At 43.9% G+C, this 15,094-nt stretch overlaps 1 protein-coding gene across 1 annotated transcript; it reads left to right on the top strand.

The window, feature by feature from the left end:
* Positions 1–1,198: 1,198 nt before the first annotated feature.
* On the top strand, positions 1,199–12,826 carry LOC145348478 (zinc-binding protein A33-like). Its single transcript, XM_080196665.1, has 6 exons — positions 1,199–1,782; positions 5,082–5,177; positions 5,258–5,491; positions 7,427–7,449; positions 7,540–7,688; positions 12,171–12,826. Exons 1-6 carry the CDS (start codon positions 1,366–1,368, stop codon positions 12,704–12,706), a joined length of 1,455 nt encoding a protein of 484 aa, XP_080052791.1. The 5' UTR covers positions 1,199–1,365; the 3' UTR covers positions 12,707–12,826.
* Positions 12,827–15,094: the final 2,268 nt, after the last annotated feature.

The following is a 15,094-nucleotide window of genomic DNA, read 5'->3' as shown; positions in this document are numbered from 1 at the left end:
TGAAATGATCATCCCTTTATTCTGCAACTCTGCCCTCTGGTCTATTCTGTGTCGTGAGTAGAAACACCCTCCCAACATTTGCCCTGTCTAACCCTCTAAGAGTCTTATATATTTCAATTAAACCACCCCTCATTCATCTGAACTCCAAGGAGCACAGACCCAACTTATTAATCTGTCCTTATATGGCAATCCCTCCATATCCGGCATCATCTGAGTAAACCTCCTCTGTACTGCTTCCAATGACAATATATATTTCTTTAAATAAGGGACCAAATCTGTACACAGTATCATAACTGTGGCCTCACTAGTACCATGTACAGTCGCAGCAACACCTCTTCATTTTATACTCCAGCCTCCTTGAAATAAAAGCCAACATTCCATTTACCATCCCTATTACCTGCTGTACCTGTATTGCTAGCTGTCCGGGTTTCTTGAATAAGGACCACCCAAGTCCCTTTTTGCTACAGCTTTCACCCTCCCAGATAGCACTGTGGGTGTACCTACAACACAGGGACTGCAACAGTTCACCACCACCTTCTCAAGAGCAATTAGCGATGGGCAACAACTATTGGCTGACTTGGCAAGTCTGTTTCTTTTAAATCATTTGGTATTTTATTTCTAATTAGAAAAGCCAATTCAAATTAAACCAATCATGATTTCCACAAATCAAATCCAAACTGACAAGACAAGAATTTACACCCCGTCTTGGGCTCGATGAAACAAGATCTAAGCAGACAGGTGAGGCATTATACCCCCTTCTGGACTTGATCTAATGCTTCACCTTAGCCAGAAGTCCAAGATGGCTTTGAAAAATTCCATCAGGTAAAGTCTCGGTTAAACCTCATTGGCTACCTTGTGTCTTTACTCCACCTAAGCTTGGGTAAAACCACAATCGCAGGCGTGGCACACCCCTAGTGCAATGGGCTAGCCTCGTCCCCTGCCTGATCATTAACTTGCCCCTGCCAGGTGAGTTGTAGCAAGTTAAAGGGGAGTTGGTTTATTAACCTTTAAGCCTCCAGGACTCATCCACTCCTTGTCTTGAGGCTGCAGTAAGTGTGGAACGAATGGAATTTTGGTCGAAGCAGGGGCGATTAACATTCCATTTGTGTTTGAGCTCAAATTCCAGCCCGCTCACCTGGCATGCATCCACAAACTTGTTGCCACCCGGTTTTGAACACTTTGGGCGTGATTTGAGATTCGCAGTTCGACATTAAATGAACAATGATTGGTCAGTCAATTCTGCCGACTGACCAGTGTCTCTACAAAAAGGGAGAGATGGCAAAGCGAGTTTCACAGTGAGCCGGGACAGAGAGGAAAGAAACGAACCTTCATGTGTAAGGTCTAAACAAGGAACTCCACCTGAAGATGGCTGTCAGTAAAGAACAGATCCTCAACCTGACCAAGGATTTAACCTGCTCCATCTGCCAGTCTCTGTTTGTGGAGCCAGTGCGGCTGGACTGTGAGCACAATTTCTGTAAATCCTGCATCCAGAAGTGTTGGGAGAAGCAGGATGAGACTGTATCCTGCCCGGAATGTCAGCAGCTTCTCCCCCTAAGAAATATGACCAGTAACAGGATGTTGGCTAATCTTTGCTTGGAAGCTCGGCAACTGGAGGTGAATCTGAAGCGGGCAAAGGAGCAGACTCACTGTGAGAAACACGGGAAGAAGTTAGTGCTGTTCTGTGAGGAGGATCTGATGCTCCTCTGTGACGATTGCAAAGATTCAGGCTCCCATTCAGACCATGAGCTCCTGTCACTCCAGAGTGCAGAGCAGAAATACAAGGTAAGAGGACTGGCGAGGGGTCACTCAGCAGCTATCACTCTGGTGCTTGTGGAGTGGAACTGTGTGCTAATGGGAGTAGATAACTAAATGGTTGCTGTCTCACAGAGGAACAGATGGATTCCTTTCTGAAACTATTTCACTGTTTCCCTGTTAGAACCAGGTTGCTGTGAGGCACGCAGAGAGAACGTACAGGCACATGAATTAGTAGGCCACTCGGCCCCTCGATCCTGCTCCAACATTCAATAAGATCATGGCTGATCTGACTGTAACCTCAACTCCACATTTCTACCTACCCCCCCAATAACCTTTCACCCCCTTGCTTATCAAAAAACTATCGAGCTCTGCCTTAAAAGTTGTCAAAGGCTCTGCCTGTCGAGGAAGGAAATCTGGAGACTTTTGACCCTCTGGGAGAAAATATCCTACTGATCACTGCTTTAAATGAGCAACAGCTTATTTTTAAATAGTGAACCCCAGTTCAAGGTTCTCTGACAAGAGGAAACATCCTCTCCACATCCACCCTGTCAATATCCCTCAGAATCTTAAATGTTGCAATTTCTTACATTTGTAAATTCCATTGGGTACCTCTCCAACCTTTGCTCATTAGGCAACTCACTCCTTCCTGCTATTCATCTAATAAACTTTCTCTGAACTGCTTCTAATGCATTTACATCTTTCCTGAAATAAGGAGGCTAATGCTGTTCCCAATACCCTAGATGTGATCTAACCAATGCCCTGTACAACTGAAGCATAACTTCCCTACTTTTGTAGTCAGTTCCCCTCACAACAAATGATAATGTTCTAATAGTTTTTCTAATTAATTGCTGTACTTGCATGCTAGCTTTTTGTGATTCATGTACTAAGACACCCAGATCTTTCTATACCTCACTAAAGCTGAATGGGGACACAGAGCAGGAGCAGTTTGTCTGTGAGGAACACAGGGAGAAGTTGATCCTGTTCTGTGAGGAGGATGTGTCATTGTGTAGTTTCTCCACTAGGTTTAGCCATGTCAATTCAGAACGTAGTCCCGAAGTATAAGGCAAGGGAATGCTGTTTACAGAAAGGAGGACTGGATTAGTGACAATCAGTTTCATGACTATATTCACATTAGATAACTGGAAATAAGTTTCATTACAATAACCAGATTAAAGAATTGTAGGAATTCAGTTTCATTGCAATAACTAAAATAAAGAACCGTAAGGATCCAGTTTCATTACAATATCTAGATTAAAGAACTGTAGAAATCCAGTTTCATTACAATTTTCACATTTAATAACTATTTGAAAGTTGTTGCAGCACAACACAAACTTATGAACAATTAAGTTAGGAGTGGGAGTTAGCCACTTGGCCCCTTGAGCCTGCTGCCCTATTCAATAAATAAATGTTTGGTCTGATTTTAATCTGAATCCCACATTTTTGCCTATCCTGGAAAGCCTGTCAATCCTTTTATTTATTGAAAATCTATCAACATCTGTCTTAAAACTATTCAAAGAAACAATAGTGGTGTGAGAAAAACATTTTTATACAGTGAGTGTTTAGGATCAGGAATGTACTGCTGGAGAGTTTGGTGGAGGCAGATTTCACTGAGGTTTACAAAAGAGCATTGGACACGTATCTGAAGAGAAGCAATTGCAGTGCTAAGTGGTGAGGCACTGCAGAGCTCTGAGGTTTAGAGTAATCTAGGTGTCCTAGTGTATGAATCACAAAAGGTTGTTATGCAGGTACAGCAAGCAATTAGCAAAACTAATAGAACGTAATTGTTTACTGCCTTTCGAGGAAGAGAATTTGAAAAACTCACACCCCTCTGAGGGAAGTTATTTTTTCCATAATCCAGGTCTTAAACTGGTGACCCTTTTTAAACAGTGACCCCCATTTCTAGGTTCTTCCATAAGAGGAATCATCCCCTCCACGTTCCTGTCAAGTTTCCTCAGGATCTTATATGTTTCAATAAAGCTGACTCTTGCTCTTCTAAACTCGAGTGGATACAAGCCTAGCCTGTCCAGCCATACCTCCCAATCCTCGTAGCTCTGAAGAAGAGGCATTCAGACTCAAAACATGAGCTCCATTCTCTCTCCACGGATGCTGTTACACCTGCTGAGATTATCCAACATTTTCTGTTTTGGTTTCAGATTCCAGCATCCAAAGTAATTTGCTTTTATTATTCATGGTATTAGTCTGGTAAACCTTTCCTGAATTGTTTCCAATGCATTTACATCCTTCCTTAAATGTGACTGATACTGTACATAGTACTCCAAATGTGTTTTCACCGATATCCATTATAACTGAAGCATAATATCTATACTTTTGTAATCAATTCCCCTCACAATAAATGATACCATTCTATTAGCTTTACCAATTCCTTGCTGTACCCATATACTAGCCTTTTGTGAATCATGCACTAGGGCACCCAGATCTCTCTGAATCTCAGCGATCTGCAATATTTCACCATTTAGGGAGTTCACTTCTTTTAAATTCTTCATGCCAAATTGAACAATTTCACAGTTTTCAACATGATATGCTATTTGCCAGAATTTTGTCTGTTGACTTAACTAATCTTTGTACTTGTCACCTGACAAAGGAGCAGTGTTCTGAAAGCTAGTGGTGTTTGCTAGCAAATAAACCTGTTGAACTTTAACCTGGTGTTGTGAGACTTCTTACTGTGTTTACCCCAGTCCAACGCCCACATCTCCATATCCTGGTAGCCAGCCAATCTTCTATCTAAGCCATTATGTTACCACTGAGCCATGAGCTTTTATATTCCATAATAACCTTTGATGTGTCACTTTACAGAGATCTTCTGGAAATCTAAGTATAGTACATCCACTGGTTATGGTTCACAAAACCATATTGACTCTGCCAGATTACCTTGAATTTATCTAAGTGCCCTACTTTAATCTCTTTAATAATACCTTCTAACATTTTCCCTATGATAGATATTAAGTAAATTGGTCTAGATTCTTCCCTTTTTGAATAAAGGATTTACATTCTCTATTTCCCAAACTAATGGAACTTTTCCTGAATCGAGTGAATTTTGGAGTATTAAAACCATCACATCAACTAACTCACTAGCCATTTCTTTAAGACTCTAGGATGAAATCTATCAGGAACTTTGTGTTTTTCAACACATAGGTACAACAATAGTTGCATTAAATACAGGGACTCCTTTTCATAACAATATTTACATATACGCAAATTTAATGCACACCATAACACCACTATCTGGTTAAAAGCTCTGTCCTACAGTTTATGATATAACAGCAGACATTACAATGGATCATGCTGAGATCTGATTCTATTTTTAGGACGAGATTAAATTATCCTTGGATTCCATGGAGAATAAAAATCAAAGCAAAAGTGAATTCAAACAGCAGCAGGAGAGGGAGATTTCAGAACTGGAGGTAAGTATGACTTCAGTTCCCTTTCAACACTGCAACCCTTTAACAACGCACTGTTTAAACAATCTCTCTCACTGTCATAGCAACTCACTGGATCCCTGGAGCAAGACATCTCCGCACAATTTGCCAAAATCCATCGATATCTTGAAGACAAAGAGAAACATTTAATCGAAGAGTTGAGGAAACAAAAGGGGGAAGATAAGCAACTGATGGAGGAGAATCTGAAAAGAATCGAAGATGGACAAACATCCCTTAGCGCGAACACAACCAACCTTCATTCAGATATCGAGCAGCAAGACAGTATCTCTTTTCTCAAGGTGACCATTTATAACCCAATCCTCAAATTATTGGTGTGATTGTAAACAGCATTTTATAATAGGATTCAAACCACATCACAGCAATTACATAAGAACATAAGAAATAGGAGCAGGAGTAGGCCATCTAGTCCTTCGAGCCTGCCCCACCATTCAATAAGATCATGGCTGATCTGAAGTGGATCAGTTCCACTTACCCGCCTGCTCCCCATAACCCTTAATTCCCTTATCGATCAGAAATCTATCTACCCATGACTTAAACATATTCAACGAGGTAGCCTCCACCACTTCAATGGGCAGAGAATTCCAGAGATTCACTACCCTCTGAGAGAAGAAGTTCCTCCTCAACTTTGTTCTAAACTGACAACCCCTTATTTTGAGGCTGTGCCCTCTAGTTCTAGTTTCATTTCTAATTGGAAAGAATCTCTCTACCTCTACCCTATCTAGCCCCTTCATTATTTTATATGTCTCTATAAGATCTCCCCTCAGCCTTCTAAACTCTAACGAATACAGGCCCAATTTACTCAATCTCTCCTCATAAGCTAACCCCCTCATCTCTGGTATCAACCTGGTGAATGTTGTCTGTACTGCTTCCAAGGTCAACATATCCTTTTGCAAATATGGGGACCAAACTTTCACACAGTACTCCAGTTGCGGCCTTACCAGTGCCTTGTACAGTTGCAGCAAGACCTCCCTGCTTTTATATTCTATCCCCCTCGTGATAAAGGCCAACATCCCATTCGCCTTCTTGATCACCTGCTGTACCTGCAGACTGGGTTTTTGCAATTCATGCACAAGAACCCCCAGGTCCCTCTGCACAGTAGCATGCTGCAACTTTTCACCATTTAAATAATATTCCATTCTAATATTATTTCTTCCAAAGTGGATAACCTCACATTTGTCAACGTTATCCTCCATCTGCCAGGTCCTTGCCCACTCACTCAGCCTATCCAAATCTCTGCAGACTTTCCGCATCCTCCACGCAATTCGCTTTTCCACTCATCTTCGTGTTATCAGCAAACTTTGTTACCCTACACTCAGCCCCCTCCTCCAGATTGTCTATGCACAATTCCATATCCGCAAACATACACACCCTCCGCCACCAACACTCAGTAGCCACAGTGTGTGCTATCTACAGGATGTACTGCAGCAATTCACCAAAGATCCTTAGAAACTGCCTTCCAAACCCACGACCACTTCCATCTATAAGGACAAGGGTAGCAGATACATGGGAATGCCATCATCCGCATGTTCCCCTCCAAGCCACTCATCATCCTGACTTGACAATATATCACCGTTCCTTTGCAGTCGCTGGATCTAAAATCCTGAAATTCCCTCTCTAACACCATTGTGCGTCAACCCACAGCACGTGGACTGCAGTGATTCAAGAAGGCAGCTCACCGTCACCTTCTCAAAAGCAATAAGAGATGGGCAATAAATTTTGACTAGCTAGCAACACCCATGTCCCACAAATAAAAAAAATGTGCAGTCTAACTGAAGACAAGTATGAGTCAGAATTGAGTTCGGGAATGTTGAGTAGACTGTCCCACATTGACAGCAGCCAACACTAAGTGCAGGATAACTGAAACTAGAATAAGAGGTCCCACATATCAAATTAATGAATAAGGTCAAAGAATGTGAGTCAGGGATAAGGGAACAATGCTGAGAAAGCTTAGTTTCTTATTGGGAAAATTAAGATCAGAAATAAGAGGAACTGATCAGTGTTCAAAGTGTTCTGCAGCAGAGAAAACTCTGCCCATGTATTTTGTGGCTGGGGGGATAACTGACCTGGTTTCACGTCAATGGAACCTGTCAATGAAAACTCCATTGAGCTCCCTCCAAATTTTATTAAAATCACTGATTCTACATCATTGAAAATTACAATGTAAACAGCACCATACACATTTATTAAAACATTTCTGATTCTCTGTCCCACAGGAACTGAAAAAACTGAGAGAAAGGTGAGTATCTAATCCAAACTCACTCAGGGTTTTACATTGTGACCAGTCTGTATCCAGCAGAGAGTGATTAAATCAATGCCATTCACACAGCTACCTGGACAAAGGAGAGAATGGGGAAGATGCAGAGAAAGGTGAAGAAGATGAGACAATACTATTGCTTCAAAGACAGAAATACACAGAATTTGAAGGCCCATTACTCTATACAGTGTGGAAGAGAATGAAACAGGTCATCTCTCCAGGTAGGAAACTCCACAGCTAGGTGTGATCCACTGTCTGAATTGTCTCCTGCTCTTTTCCCCGCCTCTCCTGAAGGTGCAGCCTATAGCTGTGTCTAGAATTCTAGGAGTCAATGAATGGACACAACACAGAGAAGGCCATTTAACTCATTGCATTTGTGCCAGGTCTCTGAAAGGACATCTCTTCTGGTGCCCACAACCATTGTCCCAAACCCCATCACAACAACCTGCAACACCACACCTATCCCTCCCAATCACATCTCCTCTGCAGTGTCCAGCAAACAGCCCTTCAGGTACTTACCCAAATGCTCTTTAGAAAACCATAATGGAATCGACTAAATTTAGGTAGTACATTCCTGATCCAAGCCACCTGCTGCATGAAAAAAAAGTGCTCCACATTCCACTTCCCAGTCACCTTGGATCAGTGCCCACTGATTCTCCACTCCACCAGAAATGGAACCACTTCTCTTCATTGTGGGGGCATGGTAGCACAGTGGTTAGCACTGCTGCTTCACAGCTCCAGGGTCCTGGGTTTGATTCCCAGCTCGGGTCACTGTCTGTGTGGAGTTTGCACATTCTCCTCGTGTCTGTGTGGGTTTCCTCTGGGCACTCTGGTTTCCTCCCACAGTCCAAAAATGTGCGGGTTAGGTTGATTGGCCATGCTAAGAAATTGCCCCTTAGTGTCTCGGGATGCGTAGATTAGTGGGTATAATATGTAGGGATATGGGGGTAGTGCTTGGGTGGGATTGTGTTCGGTGCAGACTTGATGGGCTGAAGGGCCTCTTTCTGCACTGTAGGGTTGTATGATTTTCTCTGTCTCAATTCTCTCATGATTTTACAATCTCTATTAAATCTCCTCCTCAGCTTCTCTTCCCTGAGGAGACACAGCCTGGCCTCTCTTGTCAATCCACAGAACCAGAGTCTTTCATCCCTTGATCCAATCTCAGAAACATTTTTGTGCCCCCAACCCTAAAACACTCATATCCTTTCTAAAGTTGTCCTTCCCGAAGTCCAAATGAAGACACAACATGCTAGCTGAGCCAGAATGTCATACAATTTTTGTGTGTTTTATAAACTGTGTTTTATAAACTTTCATCATACCTTCCTTACCCTTACATCTTTGGCCCAGATTTTGTTTGAGAAGTCAGGCCCACTTTGGGCACCTTTCAAAGTGATGGCTGGGACCTGGTTTCAGCATTCCCAGTCCCATTCCTGGCACTGTCAATTTTCATTGGCATGACACAAAGGTGCAACTTACAAGAGATCACCACACACTCTTGAGGAGGCAGGGTCCAATTCAGGTGCAGGGGAAATGTTGTGGGGGTGGGAGGTAGGATAGGCATCTCCTAGTCCTCACCCACCTCGACCCACTCTGCAATTTAGTTAGTTCAAAAAATAGTGCATCACTAGGTGAGTGGAAGGGGGCAGTGAAGGTGCACCAAGAGGACAGGGCAAGCACTGAAAAAATGATGGGGACATGGTGGGGGTGTACATCACCTGTGAGGGAGGCTGAAGGGTCTGAGGGGTAGAGAACAGAGTGCCTACCAGCATTTAACACAACTAGATTGAAGCTTGGTGTGGGGGTGGGTGTCATGCGGTCTCTGCTCTGCGATATACATTGAGATGAGCAGCGCCAGGTCCATAGGATCCCTACCGTGCAGAAGGAAGCCATTTGGCCCATCGAGTCGGCACTGACTTTCTGAAAGAGCATCTTACCCAGGCCCCCTCCCCTGTCCCCATATGCCCATAACAACTAGCGTTTGCCATGGCGAATCCATCTAGCCTGCACATCTTTGGATATTAAGGGGCAACTTAGCACAGCCAATCCACCTAACCATTCAAGTCTATCGAGATGAACTAGCTATTCCACCCATGATCAGAAATCAGTCTCGTTGCCAACCACTACATATTTAACCAGAGATTCCACCCTTTATGTGGGTGAAGACTGAGTGAGTCAAGAAACATGGTTAAAAGATATTGGGAAGAATTTTATATTCCACAAGTGGGACTGATTCCCACAGTGCTGTACACAGCCTGGGGCGTGATGTTGTCAGGCTGTGTTTCCAACATCAATACGCTGGTTTGTAATAATACCTTTTACAGCAGAGTTAACAGTTGGAAACACACCTCCATTATCTACATGTGAATTTAACCTGTAATTAAGTTTGGTATCTGCCTAACTGACAGTAGCAATAGGTTTGGAAGAAAATGAAACGCCTTCAGGGTGTGATCTGTGCCATGCAGGGAATTAGTTGTTTTCATGGTCAAACATGTTTGGGCAGGAGTGAAATCTTTACCTGACAGCAGAGTTTCAGTTTTGCTATTAACACATTAGTGATCATCAGGAGGACTCATGTGAATGGGAAGACTATCCTTTTTGAGATTATTTACATCGGAGGCCTTTCCTCTGGTGTGGAGGGTTCTACTGAGTGCTTGGTTTTGTTCCTGGCCATCTCTCAGGGTTCTGGCAACAGAACATTGAGCTCTCAGTTGGAGTCACAGCCACCATCACTGGTAAAGAAGCATAAGGAGCAGGAAGGGGAGACAGAGATGGGCACCGATGGGGGCTCAGGATGCAGCGGTGCTGTATGAAAGGGACCAAGCAACGCCAGAACCTGAGGGCCAAGAGGAACTCAGAGACCCTCAGCAGTCACTAAACCTTTGCTGACATTGGGACCAAGTCCTTCTGACAACGCAGCCTCCCCCCCGTACCACCGGTCCCGCTCCCTAGTGCTAACCAGCTTGGCCCCTCTTCCCAGACAGTACGTACCTGACTGGGCTCCATTCTATTGCCAGTAGTTGGCATTACCTGCCCACTTCATACTGATACTGCATTGGCAAGAACTCAGTCAGTCCTCATTGAACCAAGGGCTGCTTTGGCCCTTCATCCACTTCTCCCCTCACCATTTCATGGCAACGTACATCCAAATATATAGCTTCTCCACGCTAAGGAGTGGGACACTGGTATTTAATAAGAATGATACCTATGTAGGGGTGGGATATTCCAGCCCCTCCCATTAGCAGAATTTTCCAGTCCCATCAGTGGAATCTTCCAATCCTGCTGATGTCAATGGAGGTTGGAGTGGCTGTCGGCATCCACCGCAGGGGAACCTGCCGCAGCAGGGCTGGACAATCCCAGCCAAGGTTTGGAGACATTGGGTGGGATATTCCAGTCATTCCCGCTGACAGGATCCCAATTCCTGAAGGTGGAGGATGAGAACAATGGGATAAACCCCTGACATTGGACAGGGTCAGGGGATTCAGCAGAGGAATAGTCTTGTGGAATCTCTGCAGAAATCCAGGATATGTGCAGTTTTTAGTCCTGCAAGATGGAGTGTTTCACTTTTAGTTAATGGGTGGCATTTTCTGCACCCAAGTAGGGACAGTGGGAGGACCAGAAGATTCCGTTACCACCCCCATAGCAGGCCACCTCCAGTGTCGCAAAAACCCTACTTGGGTGCAGAAAATGCCAACCATTAACTAAAAATGAAACACTCCATCTTGCAGCACTAAAAATTGCACATAGCCTGGATTTCTGCAGAGATTCCACAAGATTATTCCTCTGCCGAATCCCCTGACCCTGTCCCATGTCAGGGGGTTGGATGTGACCATGTTCCCCATACTCATTGGATGGCATGAAGGCCTCTAACCTGCCCATGCCATTAATCAGTTGAAACTTGGATGTTATCAGGCACATTCCAATGGCTTAAGCAGAAATTGGATCACCCACAAATCCCAAGTCTGGAACCTAATTTCAACACTGTTAATGAGCCAATCTTCTGATTTGACAACTAACCACTTGCACATTCCAATGGGAATCACTGGACAAGAATTAGACTGGGATCCTGACACATCTGTTCACTGTACACACTGGAGTCTGGGAATATATCTAACTGTACACTGTACCCAGTCTGTAATATCTGTTCACTGTACACACTGGAGTCTGGGAATATATCTAACTGTACAACGTACCCAGTCTGTAATATCTGTTCACTGTACACACTGGAGTCTGGGAATATATCTAACCGTACACCATACCCAGTCTGTAATATCTGTTCACTGTACACACTGGAGTCTGGGAATATATCTAACCGTACACCATACCCAGTCTGTAATATCTGTTCACTGTACACACTGGAGTCTGGGAATATATCTAACTGTACACCATACAGTCTGTAATATCTGTTCACTATACACACTGGAGTTTGGGAATATATCTAACTGTACACCGTACCCAGTCTGTAATATCTGTTCACTGTACACACTGGAGTCTGGAAATATATCTAACTGTACACCATACCCAGTCTGTAATATCTGTTCACTGTACACACTGGAGTCTGGGAATATAACTAATTGCATACCATATCCAGTCTGTCATATTTGCCAACACAGAATGATGAGATAAATGGCGAGTCCAGTTGTAAAGGTATCTGTCCACCTTCCCCTGTCTAACATATTTACAATGATTTTTTTCATTTCCCACAGGCCCAACCTCCCTGACCCTGGACCCAAGCACAGCACATTACAGCCTCAAGATCAACAAAGACCAGACCACCGTGTGCTCCACCATCAAGATAAAAATGTCTGGTAATAACACAAAGGCATTTGACAAGGCTCCGTATGTCCTGGCATCGGAGGGATTCACTTCAGGGAGACACTTCTGGGAGGTAGAGGTCAGGGACAAGACCGCGTGGGTCCTGGGTGTGACCAAAGAGTCAGCCAATCGGAAGGGAAAGATAGAGCTGGGGTCTGAGAATGGTTATTGGGCTTTATGGCTGAGCAACGATGGCAGCTACATAGCCTCAGAAAGCCCATCGGTCACCCTAACCCTCAACGTGAATCCCAGGACCATCACGGTTCACCTGGACTATGAGGGGGGTCAAGTGACCTTTTACAATGGCAATGACATGTCCGTGCTCCATACTTTCACTGACACCTTCACTGAGAAACTCTTCCCTTTCTTCTCCCCTGGAAAGTATGTTAAGCATGAAAACAGAGCAGCTCTGATGGTGTGGCATTAACTGCCCTTTCAAAGGACAGAGAAATAGATCATCTCTCACACAGCAACTGTGAGAGACTGGAAACAGCATCAGTGAAGCCGCTTGGCAATAAATGGTGAAGGGGGTGGGTAAATGGGTTTGCGGAGGATGTGGGTGGGGGGGTGGGGGGGGGTCGCTGAGAATATAGGGCTGATCAGTTGTCATTTTACTCTTGCTCTTGGCTTGAGATCATGCATTTTAACATAGGCTGTTGTGCAAGGTGGAGAGATTCCAGTGTGAGGGTGCCAATTGTCCAATCCGGAGCTCTAATCCTTGGGAGAGGCTCTGCTGGTCTCTTGGAAAACACAATCCATATTACAAATCCCGGCAATGTCACCAACTGTCAGGAAAACTGAAGTAGCAGGATCCCGGAGCCACATCACACTGTTCTCACCAAGGCAAAGGATATTAATGGTGTAATACACCAAACAGTACTGGTGGAGATCTACAACATCACAATCTGCGACACCGAGCTATTTGGGAGGCTTCAGCAAGTCAGAACAAACCATGAACAGAAAGAGAGATTTTGTTAAGGGGTTATTGAGGGACAGTCCAGCATTTTCAGATAAAGGAATGGATTTTTGGAATCAGAGGTTTTTCTTATTGTCTTTAAAACCACTGAAAATTGTTCATCAACTTGTAGTTATTGTTTTATCTTAATGTGGTACATTTCTTCTATATAATAAATGCTGAAAGTTTATAAAGGCAAAATCTGTGTCTGGAGTTTCTTATTAGCAAAAATGGTCACTAAATTAAATGGAACATTTCAATCCAATTATACTGAATAAAAGATCAATTAGGGGGAGGAATTTGAAAATGTTTTATTCATTTTATGGGATGTAGCCTGTGATCAGTGGCAAACTGGGCTCAGTATTTATTACAGATCCCTATTTGCCTCTTCATATCAGAGGGCACTTCTAGAGTCAATCACATTGCTGTGGGTCCAGAATCACATGTAGGCCAGACCGGGTAAGCTGCTGACTTCCTTCCCTAAAGGACATTCATGAACCAAACGGACCTTTAAGACAATTAATTCATGGTCAACATCAGACTTTTAATTCCAGATTTTTACTGAATTCAAATTTCACCATCAGCTGTGGTGGGATTCGAATCCTGGCTCGGACGATACTGCCCAATCAGCTCTGCACGTGGGGGTGTGGGCTGGGGTGGTCTACCATTGGAGGCTGTGACCCAGAACGTGTATAATCAACATCAACCTTCAGCATTTTTGACCTGGAGATACTCGCAGCACTTCAAAGCATTTGTGCATCTGTTTGTTTGAACTTTCTCCGAAATGTCCATAGTTTGCCACTGATCACAGACGGTTTTCACAGAATCACAGTATTGTTATAATGCAGAAGGAGGCTGTTTGGCCCAGTGTCTAAACCCGCTGTCCCAATGAGCACCATGACTTGGTGCCATTCCCCTGCCTTTTCCTTGTACATGATGTGGAGATGCCAATGTTGGACTGGGGTAAGCACAGTAAGAAGTCTCACAACACCACGTTAAACACCTCTTCGACTTTAATCTGGTGTTGTGAGAATTCTTACTCTATTTTCTTTGTACCTCTGCACATTGTTTCTAGTCAAATAATTATCGAATGCCCTCTTGAATGCCTCAATTAAACATGCTCCACCACACTTCCAGGCAGTGCATTCTAGGCCCTATCTACTCCTTGGCTGAAAAAGTTTCTACTTCAACAGTAAAAAGTTTTCCAGATCTTATCAGGGAAGATTATTTCTGTATGTTTGTCTCCAGTGATGTCTGAAGCAAGCAAGTGAGGGAAAGGGCAGGGGAGTAGGGTTGAATCAGCCCCTCAATTTGATGAAGAATCTCTGTGTGCCCTCCTCTGAGCTGTGCCCAGCTGAGGAGAAGATGAGGCCACTGTCTGTAAGTTGTTCAATGTGGGAAGAGGTTGTTGCAGAGTCCAACAGCATTGGGATAGTAGGTGCACTTGGAAGACCTCCAAGTGCACCTCAATGGCTTCCTGAGTGTGAATAAATCCTCAATATGTATATTCATGTACCAGGAAGCTACAGGATAGCATTGCGATTGCTGGAACCATGTAGTGCTGTGAGGCAGTCTAAGGCTGCATGTTGCAGCAATGTCTGTATGCACTTATTGCTTTGATCTGGGTGGAGGGTAGGGTTTTGCGAGCCTGTGCAGGATAAGTGTATTGACAGGACAGTGGCGTGGGTCTGACATTCTATGCTGAATAACGCTCAGAGATATGGGGTGGGATTTTACGGCCTTGTTCAACTCGAGATCAATGGACCTTCCCATTGTTCGCTCTTCACCTGTTCCAATTCCCGTAGGAGGCAGGGTGGTAGAATTCCTGCGATGCTGTTCACACATCTGTGAGACTGGGGC

Source organism: Carcharhinus amblyrhynchos, chromosome 9, assembly GCF_965287045.1.
Source record: "Carcharhinus amblyrhynchos chromosome 9, sCarAmb.v2.hapA, whole genome shotgun sequence".
Taxonomy (NCBI): Eukaryota; Metazoa; Chordata; class Chondrichthyes; order Carcharhiniformes; family Carcharhinidae; genus Carcharhinus; species Carcharhinus amblyrhynchos.
Note: the sequence above shows the minus strand (reverse complement) of the source record. Positions and strands in the feature narration are given on the sequence as shown.